The 15,961-nt window shown below is 52.4% G+C and overlaps 3 protein-coding genes across 3 annotated transcripts; 1 reads left to right on the top strand and 2 right to left on the bottom strand.

Moving 5' to 3' along the window:
• Positions 1-1,547: 1,547 nt before the first annotated feature.
• SRS55A (SAG-related sequence SRS55A) lies at positions 1,548-3,656 on the bottom strand (the record flags this gene model as incomplete). Its single annotated transcript, XM_018782575.1, has 2 exons — positions 1,548-2,565; positions 3,143-3,656. 2 exons carry the CDS (start codon positions 3,654-3,656, stop codon positions 1,955-1,957), a joined length of 1,125 nt encoding a protein of 374 aa, XP_018635618.1. The 3' UTR covers positions 1,548-1,954.
• Positions 3,657-4,530: 874 nt separating this feature from the next.
• TGME49_309290 (hypothetical protein) lies at positions 4,531-8,538 on the bottom strand. Its single transcript, XM_002364156.2, has 4 exons — positions 7,918-8,538; positions 6,963-7,394; positions 6,382-6,653; positions 4,531-5,759 (listed from the first exon to the last, which is right to left on the bottom strand). Exons 2-4 carry the CDS (start codon positions 7,241-7,243, stop codon positions 5,395-5,397), a joined length of 918 nt encoding a protein of 305 aa, XP_002364197.1. The 5' UTR covers positions 7,244-7,394; positions 7,918-8,538; the 3' UTR covers positions 4,531-5,394.
• Positions 8,539-8,697: 159 nt separating this feature from the next.
• On the top strand, positions 8,698-15,866 carry TGME49_309280 (zinc finger, C3HC4 type (RING finger) domain-containing protein). The gene is made up of 7 exons (XM_018782574.1): positions 8,698-10,203; positions 10,654-10,940; positions 11,297-11,457; positions 11,890-11,933; positions 12,267-12,457; positions 12,914-13,009; positions 13,449-15,866. Exons 1-7 carry the CDS (start codon positions 9,459-9,461, stop codon positions 15,024-15,026), a joined length of 3,102 nt encoding a protein of 1,033 aa, XP_018635619.1. The 5' UTR covers positions 8,698-9,458; the 3' UTR covers positions 15,027-15,866.
• The last annotated feature ends 95 nt before the right edge of the window (positions 15,867-15,961 follow it).

Below are 15,961 nucleotides of genomic sequence, written 5' to 3'. Positions count from 1 at the left end.
TCCTTGTCACCGCACTCCTCTGTCAAGAGTGCTGTAGACACAAAGGCAACGTAGTCAGGAATGTCAGATGAACTATCGTAGCCGAACTCACAACAGCGCGACGTGTGTATTAAAGGGAAACAGAAGAGGATACCGCTGCATGACAGTCTGAGCGAGCAACAGACGTTGCGACAACATGGAATCAGAAACCGTTTCAAGTTTTTGAGAGCAACGGTGTTCCGGGACGACAGGAGCAAATCCACGTTCATGTTTGCTGGCAATTGAGTCTCTCAGGTGTCTTCTAAGAGATGAGGCGCAGCAATGATGAGAAGCAACTGTCGAGTTTTTATTTCAGTGAAGACTTTAAAGATTTTTTTCGGTGGATTATACTTTGCCTGCGTGCCTAGTACAACGCTAGCAAATTGCAAATTGCCCAGCATCAAATGCTGTGTGAGGTGCCTGCTCTTCCCGAGTGTCAGACTCTGGACTGAGTCTTCCTGGTGAGTCATTACTTATTCGAGTGAAAGATACACATACCAGGTGACAGCACGATATGGTTTCCAATTGATGGCTTACCTTCTTCTTCTTTAGAGGTGTCTGGGGTTGACCCGTGTACTGCCACTTGGATGATGCAATTTACTTTTGTCTCATTCTCTCGCTCAGTCACGATATTTCGATCGCTCTATCTCGTGGGGGCCTTGCACTGGATGTATAAAGTGTGCAGCTCTGAGGGATCTGCGCTCAGAGTGAGGATGAACTCGTCTGTCTTTTTTCGGGTATCGGAGTGATCACCTGCTGACGACTCTTTTGAAGTCACACTAGCGCTGGACAACTGGACCTGGTTCGTACATCCAGCGTGTTGGCAGAACTGCTGCGACTCAAGGGCAGGGAAAATAACAGCCCCCTGCGGACACTTCAACAAAACCTCGCTTTGTGGTTTTCTGAGCGATGTAGCCGTGAAATCAAGAGTGTCTGTGCATGTAATAGGCGTGCCCGATGCTGTCGCACAGGCTGACAAGCAAGAAAGGGCAACGAGGGTGGCAGCACCCACAACGCTTGCAAAACACTTCGACACCTGAAAGCTCCCCATCTCCCCGTTTTTACTTCATATCAGTAGTACAACTGTTGAGTCAGATAAGAGAGAATTCGGGATCCGAGTTTCTCTTCACTCCAGAGCCGCAGCCGTGTCTTGCCCAGCTGTCCTCTTCGCGCACCAGGGCCACTACACAGCCTTCAGTGGATCTATGAGGTATCAATTTGCTCCCTTACGGGATTACACACAACAAACGTCGCACCCTCATGATGCGAGAAATGATAGAAATGGTTCACTCGCATCAAGGATTTCGGTCCATCTGCAGTACTGTGCTGCTCTCGACGATATGCCTCTTGCGCCTTGCGCTAGATTATCCACTGAAGCACTGTGCGAACTCCTTTCGCACTGACGAATCGAGCACAGAAGAAACTCTCTTTTTGCAGGTTTGCAGAAGTGGAGGGCTGGTGACTCGGCAGATAATATCGATTTCGAGTGAGCGGCATCTATAGGAGAAAAGAGGAATCGTGCGAAGTTTCGAGGCTCACAGCAGGCAGAGCAAGCTTGAAAGTCAATTGCACTCATAGTCGTCGAACTAGGGCCAGAGCAGCCATCAAGCTTTCACAAATGGCGGCACTCAAGGTTATGATAACGGGCATGAATATCGAACACTGCCGATTAATGTATTGACTCCACAGCAAATGTACCATTGAGGTGTTTCAACGACACAAAACTACCATTCAAAATTGAAGCATACAAATACATTCGCGACGGAAGGCACCGTCCAAACCAATCGGCAAAGCAGCTTCTTCAACAGGTGTTCCATACCGACCTGCTCATCCTGCCTTTCCGTCCTCAGCCCCTGTTGGAAAGACACAAGCAAATGGTGAACGCGCGTGCCTCGACAGGAACAAAGAGCGACACAGGCTACTTAATTGCCGAGGGTTATCTCATGTAGGGAAGAGCGGAAAACATCATGAGTACGGCCAGAATGGCAACCCCTGTGGTAGACTTGCGTGCAGAACTGCCAGTTGGCTTTTCTGCTCCGTCAGGCTTTTGATCTGGTTCGCTTGGAGTTTCATCGGGTGCATCAGAATTCGGTTGATCCGTTGGTACATCTGAGTCACCAGACTGCGGCTCATCGCCTTGATCGGGTGCGGTCGTTTTGCCAGAGACAGTAATTAGAATCTTGCATTCGTTCGAAAGATCTGGTTCTCTAGCCAACCTGTCTGTTGCTGTCCTGATACACTTATAGCAAAGTTCGGTGTCGGTGTTGAGATTGCCTGAGGCTTCGAGAGTGTAAGCATCCAGATATCCCCTAATGGAAAACGTCGATAGAGCGTCCTTCGAAACAGAGGACCTTCCTTCAACCAGAGAAGCAGATGTCACGAGTTCCGTTAGTTTCACTTTGGCAGCTTCATCATTGCAGGTGTGTCCCTTGAATGTTTGTTCAAAGTTGGTCGGCGACAACACGCCGTCTTCTTGACACCGAAAGGTAACCTTTCTGGAGTCAGGTCTGAGACTGATACGCAAGTTCTGGCCGTATTTGCATTCTTCTGTGGAGAAAGGCAGACAGCCACGATGATGAAGCGACTGATAGCGCTCGTCTAGACCACGCAACCTGCCTCGAAAAGCGGAAGGCGTAACATCTCATTTATCTACGAATATTATCCGGACACACCAACTACGTGCATTCGAGGGAAACGCAGACCGAAAGTTTCGAACGGCAATCTGAACAAGCAACGTGGTTTTACGATATCGAGAAATCAGGGACCAATCAAAGGTCTTGAGAACAAAGGCGTTGTGTGTTGATGGTAGGTATTCTCCATGTTCAAGTGTTCTAGCAACTACACAGTTGAAATGTGCCGTAGCATCACAACTTACGAGGGCTTGAAAACAGACGGACTGCAAATCTCCATACCTGAACTCTACACGCTAAAATTTTTATCTTTACCTTCCACCCTGCTCGAACGTCTACTAGGGCACCAGCATATTGCAAATGCATACCACCTAATACTGGCTCATCTGCCTTCACTCCTCAAAACTGTGCACAGACTTCTTTGAGTCCTCTCATATGTTATCGAAAGTCGAAATTACCAGGCGATTTCTATTGCACTGTGATACAAGGCTTACTTTCTTCGGTCGGCGTACTTGCTGGCGCTGAACCGTGTATTGCCAATTGGATTGTGCAGGCTACTTGTGTGGCACTGTCTTGCTCAGTCAGGCCACTTTCTTCTCTCAGTTTCTTGGGCTCGATGCACTGGAAATATGCAGTTTGAGAGTTCGTAGGGTTTTTCGTCAAAGTGAGGGTAAGCTCGTCTGTCTTTTGCGAGACGCCTGCGACTTCAACTTCCGAAGCCGCACCCGCACTCACCCCCACCTGGGTCAACTGGTCCTGTTGTGTACAACCGGCATCCTTGCAGAATTTTTTTGAGTCAATAGCTGGCAAGATGGTAGCACCCTCGGAGCACTTCAACACGATTTTGCTGTTGGCCTGTTTGAGTGATGTGGCAACGAAATCGGTACCATTTTTGCAGCTAATTACATTCGCCAGCTCTGCCGCAGAGGCTGACCAGCAAGCGAGGCCAATCAGGATTGTAGCGCTCACTGCGTTTCGAAAAAATTTGAACACTTGGAAACCCCCCATCTTTGCGTCGACTATTTCGATTAAAATACAACTGTAGACTCATTTGGGAGCAAGGTCGAGATGAGGGATACTCTGCACTCTTAGAGCCGCAATCCTGCCGGAACCAGCTGTGCGCACCCAGCATCCAGCTCCGCCAGACCGCTTTCGATGAGTATAGGGGAGCTTTCGAATCTCTCCCTTATGGAAACGCCCAACACGGAAGCAGTACCTTTGTGGTGAACGAAATGTGAAGATGGTTAGCAAGAGAATAAGCTTGTCATCAGGTCTCCAGTGGTCTACCGGCGTCGACTGCAGGTCTTCCGAACGTTTCCTGTTGCAAGTACTACCGATTCACTGTACAAGCTCGACCCGGCACTGGCGAGCTGAGCACGAAGGAAACTCCGGCTGCCGGTACACGGGTGTCGATTTGGTGACTCGTGTACGCATTTCGATCCCGATTAGATTGTACCACGACTGAAAATCGGTCTGTTTTGTGCAAAAGGGCACACCCGGTCGCGGAACTCCGAAGCAACTGAGTTAGGAGGCGATTACGCTGTAGGTTAGGATGACTACCCTCGAAAACGGATCTGGGCTAGACGTGTCATAACGGATGTCATCCCGTGTTCTGCTGCACAACGGTGTCACGAAAGATGCACCAACAGGGATAATTGGTACATCTTGAGGTTAAGTTCTGGGAAGGGAATTAAATGCCGCACTGCAGTATTTGCTTTGTAGAAACTCGATGAGTCTTGTACAGTTTGGCTGCTCTGTGTAGTAGGGTAGAGCGGAACGGTGTATTGCGCCGTGCCTGAAATCAAAACGGAAGAAATCCAAGCTGTGTGCGGGTTCAACAGCCTAAGCGGCTGTGTAGTGTCTCCTGCACGGAAGGGTCCAAGTCGGAAGGGCTCTTACAACAATGCCGTATGTCCGTTCGTTACAGTTCCACCGGACACCCTTGAAGACACGAGTGACAATATTTTAAACTAGAACCGGTGGTTCCGGGACAATGAACACGGAGGTAACCACACCGTCACACTTGAGTACGTCAGTATAGGACTATGGATATGGAACACAGAATGCAGGAGCACAGGGACATAAGACTTGTGGCTTGGACAAAGAACAGATACAACCTAAAGGAACTGAGTGGTTGGAGTGACATGATACGACACTATCGAGATTCACCAGATTATTCGGTCGTCATGTCCATCATTTGTGATGCAGCATGTACTTTGTAGTCCTGAGACACTTGATGTCGTTCCTCAGCGGCAACTCCGAAAACAGGGCCATATCGACCATTCGCATGCTGCCAGCATTAGTAAGACCCTGTGAGGCGCATACTGCTGAAGCAGATGATGGGCTGGCATGTATCTGATGTGGTTTCTCTCACGACGTGCCTCAGTGGTCAACGCAGTCTCGGTGGTTCAGAGAGTAGCGATGAAAATTGTGGCAGAACCGATCCAATATGGTTTGCCTCAGCTGCCAAGAGGACCAGCCAGAAGGCTGCTACACCCTCCACGAAAAGGTCATAACGCGTGCGTACAAGTACAAATCTATGTCTTGTCTGGTGCTTCTCCCTGCGTCTGTGCGAGGGCACTCTGGCTGTTGGTTCTCTTTTCTGTCGCGTTGCCGTGAGGCAAACGCGCAAGACTTGTTTTCGGGATTCCAGTGCAACACCCCTCAATCTCCAACGTCGACTCATTGCTGCATTTAGACAATTTGAAAATGCCTGAGTTCTCCACATGCAACCGACTAATACTTTTTATTTTCCCGCATCTTGTTGGTTCTGAGCCTCCAGCTTGGCGGCCCTCTGCACTTGCGGGAGCGTTCCTCTTCGGTTTCTGAGAACGAAATCCAGGCTTTTGAAAAGGTCACTGCGAAACACATTCTCTGTTGACCTGTAGAAGGATGGCATGTACAGCCGTCTTCTTTTCCTGGAGCCGTTCTCCTCTGCCGCGGCTTCTGTGTGGTGCTGGTGCTCTTTCTCTTCTGTTTCTTCCTGCGCCCTGTGGTAAAACGGCCCACTGGACGGCCCTTCCTGAGAGGGATCCGACTCGTACTCGAAAGCTTGGAGAATCATTTCAAACTTGTCGATGTCAAACACGTATTTCGCTTCCTCCGTAGTTCCTGCACACGGCAACCATTCGACAACCACACACTGGAGCCGTCCAGCTGCTGCGTCCGTTACAAAAGCGCAGCCTTCCGCTCGCGAAAATAGACCCCCAGCCGGAAAAACAGACACCAGAAAAGAACTGAAAGAGGAAAACACAGACTCGCGCACCAGTTTGCGGCCTTAGGACTGCATGTTGCGGGCGACTTCTACCACAGCTGCGCCTACGCGACCGGTGAACCCAAACCACATGATCTCTGCAGGTCCCCTGCAAAGCCTTGCGAAAACAGTAAACCCCAAATTCAGAAGAAAAAGAAAATCGATCTCTACTCAGAAGAAGTACTCGCGTCTCTCCTGCGGTGCAGAGATGCCTCAGCTGGTCTCAGCCACAGCTCGCACGGGGAGATAACTGGACACAAAAAAGGAACCCAGCAACTCACACGACATGTATAAACATATATATATATATATAACTGTACCCGACAGAGAATAGACTAAGTGATTGCTGTCTAGTAATGCCTGCCAAGTTACTTGTATCTGTTATATAGATCACTGCGTACGTAAGAGCAGACCAAAATAGTTCACTAATGGTACTAGGAAGTAGGAGATCGCAGTGTTGAAACCCGCATTGCTTCTCACCTTCTTCGTACTCCTCCCAGAGAGAAAGAATTTCCTCGCCAACTGGGAGCGCCGGAGGAATCGCGTCCGCTCCCTGCTTGCTGGTCGCGGGTGTTCTGCACTGGTCACAGGAAAGAAAAGACGAGCCTGCGGACGCAGGGAGAGGCCGTAGAATTTTCTCGAGTGCCTCACGTTCCTGTTTTCTCTTTGCCTCTGCAGATACACCACAGTGCGGTGTGATGTCGCCTGCGAGAGCCTCGGCAAGGTCGTGGACGAGGGCCATCTTGATACATCTGTGAGGCCGGGGAGACAGCACAGAAACCGCAAAGCGAAGGATAACACACATTCAAGACTTCTGTCTCTCTCCCTTCCTCTCCTTTCTCCGACTTCTTCTTGTTCTTCTTGGCTGGCTCTGGCCTCTCTCCGTGACTCTCTCTGTTTCTCGGCCTCGGGCACAGTGCACTCGACAGTTGTACACGGCTTTTGAACCCTATGCGTGAACCCCTACAGGTAAGCATTTGTCCTTTTCGTTATTCTTCCAGAAAAAATGCAGATCTACACCTTTGAGTGGGAGGGCAACGTCCCCCGTCTCGCTCCCTCACTTGTTTCTGTCCAGCTTGTTTTCGCGAATCAATTTGGAAGATTGCGGATCAGTTCCAATCAGGAAGGCGCAGATTCCCGCGCGAAACGAGTGCTCGGCGACGCTCTCTGGACCGCGAACTCCAGAGAGCTTCCAGCCAGTCCTCTTCAGTTTCTTCAGCTCTCCGACCATGAGCAGAAAATTCAACAGCGAGCAGTAGCAAGTCTCTCCGCCCTTTGCGTCCCCCGAAGAAGCCTCAGAGTGCGAGCCGGGGCCAGCAGGCGCAGCCGAAGAGCTGGCCATCTTGATTCTCTGAAGGGGATAAGGAAGAATTCACACGAGAAGGAACGAAAAAGACGAGAGGTTGACGGTGGACGCTTGTGTCAGGAGAGGCGGCGGCCGCGAGACTCCGACGAAGTCGACGTGGTGCTCGGACTTCTCTGAGAAGCGGACTCTGCGAGGAAAGACAAGCCACAGCTCTGTGTTCACATTAGTATAACTCAAATCAAATAAACAGAGACATTATAGTTCAAAGGGCTTCAAAGGTCACCTAGGTCGCTCTCTCCTACCTGCGCGTTTGCGCCAAGGCAGCGACTTTCCTGCTCCCTCCCCCGACCACTGGCTTTTCATCTGGCATGGATTGATTCAAAGATGGCCACACTGCGAAGACACTGGATCTGTCGACCGAGCTACTTTTCTACTCTATCCACCCAGTGTTCTCCAAAAAAAGAAACCTCTCCTCGTCTCGTTTGCCCGCCCCCCCCCTCCCCCGAGGAGGCCGGCAGTCGAGGGAGCACACCGGAAAGGACGTCCGGAAATGGTCAACTTTGACCTGTGTTTCCAGTATTTGAAGTGGTCTCGTACACAGCTTAGCCTCCGATCTCAGAATTTGCGAAATCCTCGCCTTTTCAACCGTTGGAAACCCAAGTTTCGGCCCTTTCAAGAGAGACGACACAACGACGCATGCAAAGACCTACGGATTGCTTGACTTCGGCGGAGTTGTTTGCCCGAGAACCAACAAGGAAACCTGAAAGTCCCGCTTTCTTGCGTTAGCGCAACTGCCCTCGCGCAAAAACGCTTTCCTTTCCTGCTTTCCTCGGAAAACAAAAGTGCGTATGTGCGTGTGCCCGACGTATTTCCGCGACACACAGGAGCGTTAGCAGACAGTCCAATACGAACCTTGACAGTTTTGTGATTCCCATCAACTAGAAACTCTCAGCGTCGCGGCGACTTGTTGTGTCGCAATAAGGAACCTAGGCCCTTGTGTAACAACGAGGAACCTGGACAAAGCAGTTCTGGTTCGCGGATCATTTGTACATGTGCCCTTTTTACTACGACGGGAACAGTCAGCGAGATTCCTCCCGACCGTTCTCTGTTTAAGTTGCGATATCTTCCGTTCCGTATTCCGTACCAGCGCCACTTGAGGGGGAAACGACGTGGAATTTGAAGTTCCTTTGTCCATCGATCTTCAGTCGCAGTGGCTCCCGTGTACAACACAAATTATGAACCGAATTACTCCACTCTCGTACAGCGCCAGTCTCCGCGCAGCGCGTGCAAAAACGCCTTCTGTCTGGTCACTTGCCTGCTGGAGCTCGAGGCTCGACGGAATTCTAGGATCTTTCCTCGACTGCATGTCGGCTTCCGCTTTGCCTTTCGAGCTTCTTTTCTTCGTAAAAGGCATCTCGAGTGAATCAACCTGCAAGTTATGTCTCTCTGCGGTTCTCGCCTGTGTGAATTTGTCGCGCGAAGTTGCCGCGCTGTCAGACGACCGACAGCGAAGCCCTTGCATGAGGCGGGAAAGAGAGTTTTTCTAGAAGTTGACCTCTAAGCAGCATAAGGTAAAAACTTTCTTAGGCAGCAAAGTGGTACCAACGAAAAAGAGGGCCTTGCCAGAGACCGGCCGCCTCGGTTGCCGCTACGTGGTCTGGCAAAAGAGGTTCTCCATGTCTCCGCAAGACCCAAACGAGCTATGTTTCGAGACTCAAGCGGCTAACTTTTTTTCCGTGCTTGTCGAGGCTCCGTTTGACGGATCTCTTCCTTCCTCGTCGGCCCCCATAAAAAGCGCGACTGGTGCGTTCGCGCCTGGTTCGGCTCGCGTGTCTCGTCGCCACCGTCCTCTCTCAGAGGAAGAAATACCGTTTTCCACCACAAGTGATTTTGTCGGAAGGGGAAAAATACTGTTCCGTGACCCTATTGAGGGACGTTGGGAAAGGACAGGGAAAGCGAGAGTGCGTCCACACTGCGATGCTGATCGCAGCTCACGCTCCAAGTGTACACACACTCGACGGCGCTGCGTAAAAGGCGACACCGGCGGACACGGGAGGGTCCACTTTTCTTTCTTTGTGTTTTTCACGTTCTTTGCATTTGCAGATTGGCGCGCGGTTTTTGCTAACTTTCTCTTCCTCTCGGAGTGCGTTTAAACCGGTTTCCCCCTCGTTTTCTCCCATTCTCTCTCAACTTCCCCTGCTGTGCTTCTGTCCATTTCCCCCGTCCTCAGCGTTCGCTCAAGTGAGGCATCATGGAGGCAGACACGCCGCCTGTTCCTGGGACCAGCTCGCAGAGCCTCGGAGGTTCTTCTCCAGGATCGACTTGGGGAGCATCGGGGACATTTACAGCGTCTCGCCTCCACGGCCCATTCGCCTCTTCTCATTTGCCGTTCAACGGCCATTCGCATTCGTCCTCCCTCTCGTCGTCTCCTGTTCCGCTTCCCAGCGCGAGCTCGTCCTCCGTTGCCGCACCTCTTCTTGGAGCTTTTCAGCATTCTTTCTCTTCCCCGTCTGTGTCAAATTCTCTTCTCCCTTCCCTTTCCTCGTCTTCGTTTTCCTCTCTCTCGTCGTCTGCGTCACCGTCTCTGCATGCCTCCTCGTTTCCTCCTGCGTTCTTTTCTGGAGAGCATCTCTCCATGGCTCCGTCTTCGCCGTCTCTCCCTCCTTCCTCTTTTCCTCTCGGCAGTGCCTCGCCGGCAGGGTGGACCGCGCAGAGTCTACATGCGCCCAGACAGTCTGGAGAAACGGGAGGAGAAGTCCAGAGAGAGCCTCGCCAGTCTGCGTGCAGCGAAAGCTCCTCTGGAGTCTCTCGGCGACGCACGAGGGAAGAGACTTCTCGCATGGCTCCCATCTTTGCGGCGGGCAAAACGGCGAATGCCGAAGATGAAGCAAGAGAGGAAGAAGTCGCAAGGGCATCGCATGCAGGCCATGAATGCCCCATCTGCCTGGAGAAATTCGAATGCGGAGAAATGCGCAGGCCCAAAGTCCTCACATGCGGTCAGTCTGTGTCATCGGTCTCCCATCAGATTCGCACACAAAATGTCAAGCCACAGTTCCGCATATCGGCAAAGACACAAACATTGCGTGTATCTGTTTGTACCAATAGGTAGAAGGATATCATTGAAGACGAGAGATTGTGAATTTCGGAAGGCCTTCACTGTAAAAGTTTTATGTGCTTTGCTTGAAGTTCCCCTTCCACGAGTGCCTACGCTCAAAGGCGACCATTCTCCCTTCTCGCCCCCTAGAACTCAAACACCAAATGCATCTGCATATTTATGCTTACGCCCCAGTGTATCTGTGCATGCAAATGCGCAGACAACTTTACATTCAGGCAGTGAACTGGACATAGAGAAGGACCTCGAGAAAAGCGTCACAGGCTTTACTCACCGCTGAGAAAACGAGCTCGGCTTTAGATCCGTGTGTCCTGCGTCGTTTGTTCTCCTTCAGGCCATTCGATCTGCTTCTTGTGCATCCTGCGAATTCTTTCAACCGGCGACGGCTCTGCGGGGACGGCGCTTCACCCGCGCAGGGTCTCCCCTGCCTCGGCCTCTTCGTGTTTCTTCCTGGGGATGTTCGGCGAGGCCTCGGGAAGGCAGCGAGGCCTCACAGGGGACGAGGAATTCGACGCCTGCATGCGCAGTGCTGCTCACTGCTCCTTCTTCCAGTGCCCATTGTGTCGCCAGGAGTCTCGAATCGCAGCGGACAACCTCGCCCTCCTTCCCTCAGGCGACGCGGTAGGACTCTGCGTTTACGTAGTTGTTTTTTTTTAAAAAAGAACGCTTGTAAACGATTCAGTCACTTCTCTTCTAAACCCACGGACGCGAAAGAGGTGCGTCTACGCACGAGCCGCGGCCTCCCCGGGGGTCTGACTCACGAGTCCTCTCTCTCAGGCTTCACTGTTAAAGACACAGGCAGACGTATGGGTGTGAGTCTGAGTCTCAGTTTGTTTCGTGTGTCTACTACGAAGGAGTCTGTGTATCTGTTTTCTTGGTTGCTAGGCAGCCGACAACTGAGGCGCTTCGTCTGCTGCAGCGCCTGCCTCTGAGTTCTGCATGTTCCGTTTTCTCTCGCATGTTGTCCCTGGACTCAGCAAATTCCGAAGGCGAGGCGACAGGGAGAACGGAGGACGACGCAGGGCGCGTTCGGCGCGTCTGCAGAGGCCAAACAGAGAAGACCGACCGAGGGGAACCTCCACCGGGTGAAGCGTCCCCTCTGGACGGATGCCCAGCAAGAGAACAGAGACTCCAGAACGTAGGACGCTCGCGACAGCAGAAACATCTAGACGAGGCAGAAGAGTGGTGGAGAGAAAACTGGCGGCTCAGAGAGAGGAGACGCGAACGCGCATAAAGCAGAAGGGAACAAGAACCAAGGTCGCTTGAAAAGGTCACACACACACACATGTCCGAAGGAGAAAGGACGCGCGGGGGCGAGGAGAGTCGTAAGACGCTCGAGAGAGTGTCTCCAGGAAAGCAGAAAAACAAAACAGGAGAGACGCAACAAGGGAAGAAGGGCGTCCCGTGAACCCTGCAGAGAGAACGACAGAGGGTGTACAGAGACGAGGAAACTCGATGGAGACAGACGGAGCAACACAGAAGAAGGCTGTCAACGTTTTCGAGAGTGAGAGTGACGTGGTGTGGTGCCTTTGTTTTCGGCCAACTTTTCTTGCGGCTGTTGACTGCACAGATACTGCAAGCAACACCCGAACGAGGCGACCGTCGCGTACTGTCGTAAGTCTCCCAAAGACGTCCTACTCCTCTCTCGAGGAGTCTTTCGTTGTTTCCCTTCCTTTTCTGTTTTTCTTGGATTCGTCGTTCGTCCCCTCGTCCTCTTTCTTCTCTCTCGTCTCCGTCTTCTTCGTCTGCGTGTTCTTCTGCTGTCTGCAGCTCTTCCGTGCATTCTTTTTTTCAGCGTCTCTCCGTTTCTTGCTTCATTCTCCGCTCACTTGTCCAAGAACGCTTCTTTGTCTCAGGGTGACCTCTGAGTTGCGGCGCACCTGCAGAGAGTCCGGTCGCATCTTGCCCTTCCGCTTCTTCTCTCCGCCTCTCTGTGTGTCTGTCCAGGCCTGTGTGGACTTCTGGTCTGCTCGCTCTGTTTCGCGGGAGAAGACTCGCCTCACTATCTCCACCCGCGGACGTCGCTCGCCTGCGCGGTTGCCCTCGTCGCGGACCTCTCCAACGCGGTCCTCCTCCGCTTGAAGCAGGCGGCCGAGAGGCTCCGCTCGAACGTCCAGAGACGCCTCCGCGTCGAACAGGTATTTCTTCGCCTCCGTCTGGGCTGCATGCAGTTGCAGGCCGCCTCGCGCCCGTGTATGCCCATCCGTCTTTACTCAGCTGTGGGCCAGTGCATGCTTGCCTCTCTCTTCACGGATCTGTGATGCATGCACACACGGTTGAGCTCAGTTGGAGCCGCCTGTCTGCGAGGAGGCGTTTGGACGGCGCGAGGCGGAGCAACTAACGGGGAGATTCGGAACAAGTGGAGACCAGCAACTGAGAAAGAGGGAGAGGACAGAGTCGGACGCGAGTGCGCAGAGAGCGGGAGCAGTTCTGCCCGGCGCGAGCGAGTCGGTTCGGCGGCATCGAGACAGAGAGACAGAGAGACAGAGAGAGAGAGAGAGAACGAAGAAGAGGAAACGCAGGTTCAGTGATGGGCATTTGCTCTCTTCGTGCTCCAGAAGTCGACAACTTCATTGTCCTCCTGGCTTTTTCAGATGCTCGAGGATGCATACAGATTGGCTTTTCAGCGAGGCGTTCAGCGTGTGGAGGAGCTACGATGTCACCTGGAGACCTACGTCACTTGCGCAGCAGTGAGCGACTTTCCTTTCAGCGTTGGCGTTTCGAGAGCTCTCTGTCTCGCTTCTGTTGTTGCGGATTTGTCGGTTTCCGAGGCTAGCAATGCAAGCAGCTTCTGTCTTTTCTCATCTCTCTTCTGCTCTTGACAGAGATCTTCATGTGCGGCCTGAGGAACCGAGACCTCACTCTGAATTCTCGCTCTGGGGTAGCGTCCAACGCGGCTCTTTTCTGTTTTCTAAAGCTACTGTTCCTTGCCCCCTTGTGTTTTGAGAACGTTTGCGCCTTGAGTCGCCCAGCAGAGAAGATTTTTTTCTCGTTTTTCCTCGCGTTTCAGTTCCTGTGCTCTGTGCGGTTCGTGCAATTTCTCCGACCTTGCGCTCCATTACATCCAGAAGTAGAAAAGTTGAAAAGCGACGTACCGCAGTTTTGAAAATTCATTTGTTCTTTCTTCAGTCTTGTCTCGCTGACGCCTTGAGTTCTTCTCGCGCACAAAGCTTGGAAATGCACCGACGTCGCAGACAAGAAGAAGAGAGACTTCTCAGAGTAGCTTCCACTGCCGCTGTCGGTCTCGAGTCACACGTCGCGCGTCTTCTATCCGCTTCTTCCTCTTCTTCTTCTTCCTCTTCTTCTTCTTCCTCTCTCTCGTTGACACCGCTTGCTTCTTCATTCTCCTTCCCCGTGGAGGGAGAGAACAGGGAAGAGATGGCAGCGCTCTCTTCTGGAGAAGGCCAGCCGTCGGCGAGAGATTCGCCTCCTGTCACTGGCAGACCTGCGAAGCGCGCGAACGCGGGTGCAGTTGGCCCTGCATGCGCTTCTTCCGCAGCCTCTGCTCCGTCTTCGTCTGCGACTGACCTTCCGTCGGCTTCGCCTGGGAGTTCGGAGGCAAGGGGAGGCGTCTGCGAGGCGCGCGTTCGAGTGCTTGCCTCTCTGCTTCCAGCGCTTCGGTACGCAGAAGCGGCCGAGCGTTTTGTGCAGCAGACGATGGGGGAGGAGCATGCGCGAGAAGAAGAGAGAGAAGAGGAAATCGCAGCGAGGTGCGAAACTCTTCTCCACACGCGACTCGAGTCCCTCCAGCATCTCGCCGGGGACCTTGCCGTCCTCTGGAAGACCCCGCGCGGTCGAGCGCCCACTCAGCAGCAGCAGACAGAAGGAGGAGAAGGAAGACAAAGAGCGCGGACGAGGACGGGGACAGAGAGCACTGACGGAGAGAGAACAAGAGGAAGAAGAGAGACTGAAGGAGGGAGCAATCGCAACTGTGACGACAGTTGGAGAAAGAAGCGCGACAGAGGTGAAGAAGAGGAGAGAGAAGAAGAGGATAGAGAAGAAGAAGAAATGGACGGTATGGAAGGTGAGGGCGGTGACCTGGACTTCGTCACGAGCTCGGAAAGAGGAGGAAACGACAAAGAAGAGAAGAAGGTAGCGGAAGCAACGACGGACAACATGCTGACAAGGGACAGGAGACAGATGGTGGAAGACTCCTGTGCGGATGGAACGAGCAAGGGAGGAAACGCGAAATCCAACAGAGCCTTCTCCCGCATCCCATACGATGTCTGTCTACAAGGCGGACTCGTCCTTCCCCTTTTGGAACTTGTCTATCGCGACTGGCCTCGCGATTCGTTGCATTCAACTCATTCTGAAAACTCTCGCGGCTCTTCTCTTCCTCCTCCTCCATCGGTGGCGGTTTCACAAACACATCGCTCTTTATCTCCAGCTTCTGCTTCCCCCTCTTCTTCTTTCTCTTCTTCTTTCTCTTCTTCTTTCTCTTCTGTCTCTTCGTCTGGGGTTTGCGAAAGCCGCGCTTCGTTCGCGTCCGGACATGCTGTTTCGTCTGCTTCTTTTTCTTTGGGTTCTTCCTCTTCTCTGCCCTCGTTTTCATCTGCTGTGGCTTCTTCGTCACTCTCCTCAAGTTCGTCTGTTTCGTCTTCTTTTTCTTCCTCCTTTCCACTTCGTGACTCATCTCCACCCGCTTCCTCTCCTTCGTCTTCCGCGTCTTCTCTTCCCTTTTCTTCTTTCTCTCCGCCGTCTCTGTAGCTGTTTTTCTCTTCGTTCTACCTCGCGGCCTGCTCACACCTCAGTTTCCTTGTGAGTTTTCCACTGCCCCGCCGCTCCGCCCGCGTTTTTTCTCCGGACTCTCTCCGTTCTCCCCTGTTGCTTTCGACGCCAACCAAGAGAGCGGAGACAGGCGGAAAAGGACTTTTTCTGGGGAGTGCATACGCCGAGCTGAACTGAGGAATTTTGGGGGGTCGGTTTTCTTTCTTTTCGCCTGCTGCTATGCGAATCTGCGGATCTGTGAATGCACACGGATGCGTCGCCACGCAGAAAAGGATCCCAGAGTGCCCTGCACCCTGCCCTTGTTCGACGAAGCGCAGATATCGGACTGAAAACGGTTCCGAGAAGACTCTCCAGATAAATCCCTGACTCAAAACGAAATACTTTCACACCGGACGGAACTGAAGAGCTGTACGCCCCTGAAGGCGTCTCGTACAGACGGAAAGTCGGAAACAGGCTCCCAAAAGAGTGAATATGGGAAGCGAGCTGTCAGGAAGACCAAGGGCGACTCACGACTGCTGTTCAAATGTCTGCTTCTCTCAAGACACGAAATGTGAGTTTAATTGTCTGAGTGGGCGCCTTTCCTCCGTGGTTCACCCTAGACGTTGCATTCAACCTCTGGCATTTGGAAGGAATCTGTTTCTCTTCTCAGACAGCCAAAGGGTGCGCCTTCACGACGAATGCTGCATTGTGACGCAACTCGCTTTTCAGACGAAGGTTCAGCGTTTCGCTTTTCAACGGACCGCACTCGAAGAATCAGAAGAAAACGCGCAGAAAAGCATCTGCGTTTGAGAGCTTGTAAGAGCCTGCTCGCGACCAGTGACGAAATGTGCATGTTTCTCAGACGAAAAAAAGACCGACACAAAAGTCCTGAACAGTTCGTTTTTTTCGCGACTCGCGTGATCGTGTCCAAGTCT

The sequence above is a fragment of the Toxoplasma gondii genome, chromosome XI, assembly GCF_000006565.2.
Source record: "Toxoplasma gondii ME49 chromosome XI, whole genome shotgun sequence".
Taxonomy (NCBI): Eukaryota; Apicomplexa; class Conoidasida; order Eucoccidiorida; family Sarcocystidae; genus Toxoplasma; species Toxoplasma gondii.
The sequence above is the reverse complement of the archived record's forward strand: the minus strand, read 5'-3'. Positions and strand labels throughout refer to the sequence as shown.

Excerpts from the sequence above, each read along its gene's own strand:
- TGME49_309280 (XM_018782574.1), top strand. The coding sequence starts at position 9,459 with ATGGAGGCAGACACGCCGCCTGTTCCTGGGACCAGCTCGCAGAGCCTC. Across the intron at positions 10,204-10,653 it reads GCCCAAAGTCCTCACATGCG|GCCATTCGATCTGCTTCTTG; the intron begins GTCAGTCTGTGT and ends GTTCTCCTTCAG. Across the intron at positions 11,458-11,889 it reads GAGAACAGAGACTCCAGAAC|ATACTGCAAGCAACACCCGA; the intron begins GTAGGACGCTCG and ends TTGACTGCACAG.
- TGME49_309290 (XM_002364156.2), bottom strand. The coding sequence starts at position 7,243 with ATGGCCAGCTCTTCGGCTGCGCCTGCTGGCCCCGGCTCGCACTCTGAG. Across the intron at positions 6,654-6,962 it reads AACAAGCTGGACAGAAACAA|ATGTATCAAGATGGCCCTCG; the intron begins GTGAGGGAGCGA and ends CCGGCCTCACAG. Across the intron at positions 5,760-6,381 it reads CTGGGAGGAGTACGAAGAAG|GAACTACGGAGGAAGCGAAA; the intron begins GTGAGAAGCAAT and ends TGCCGTGTGCAG.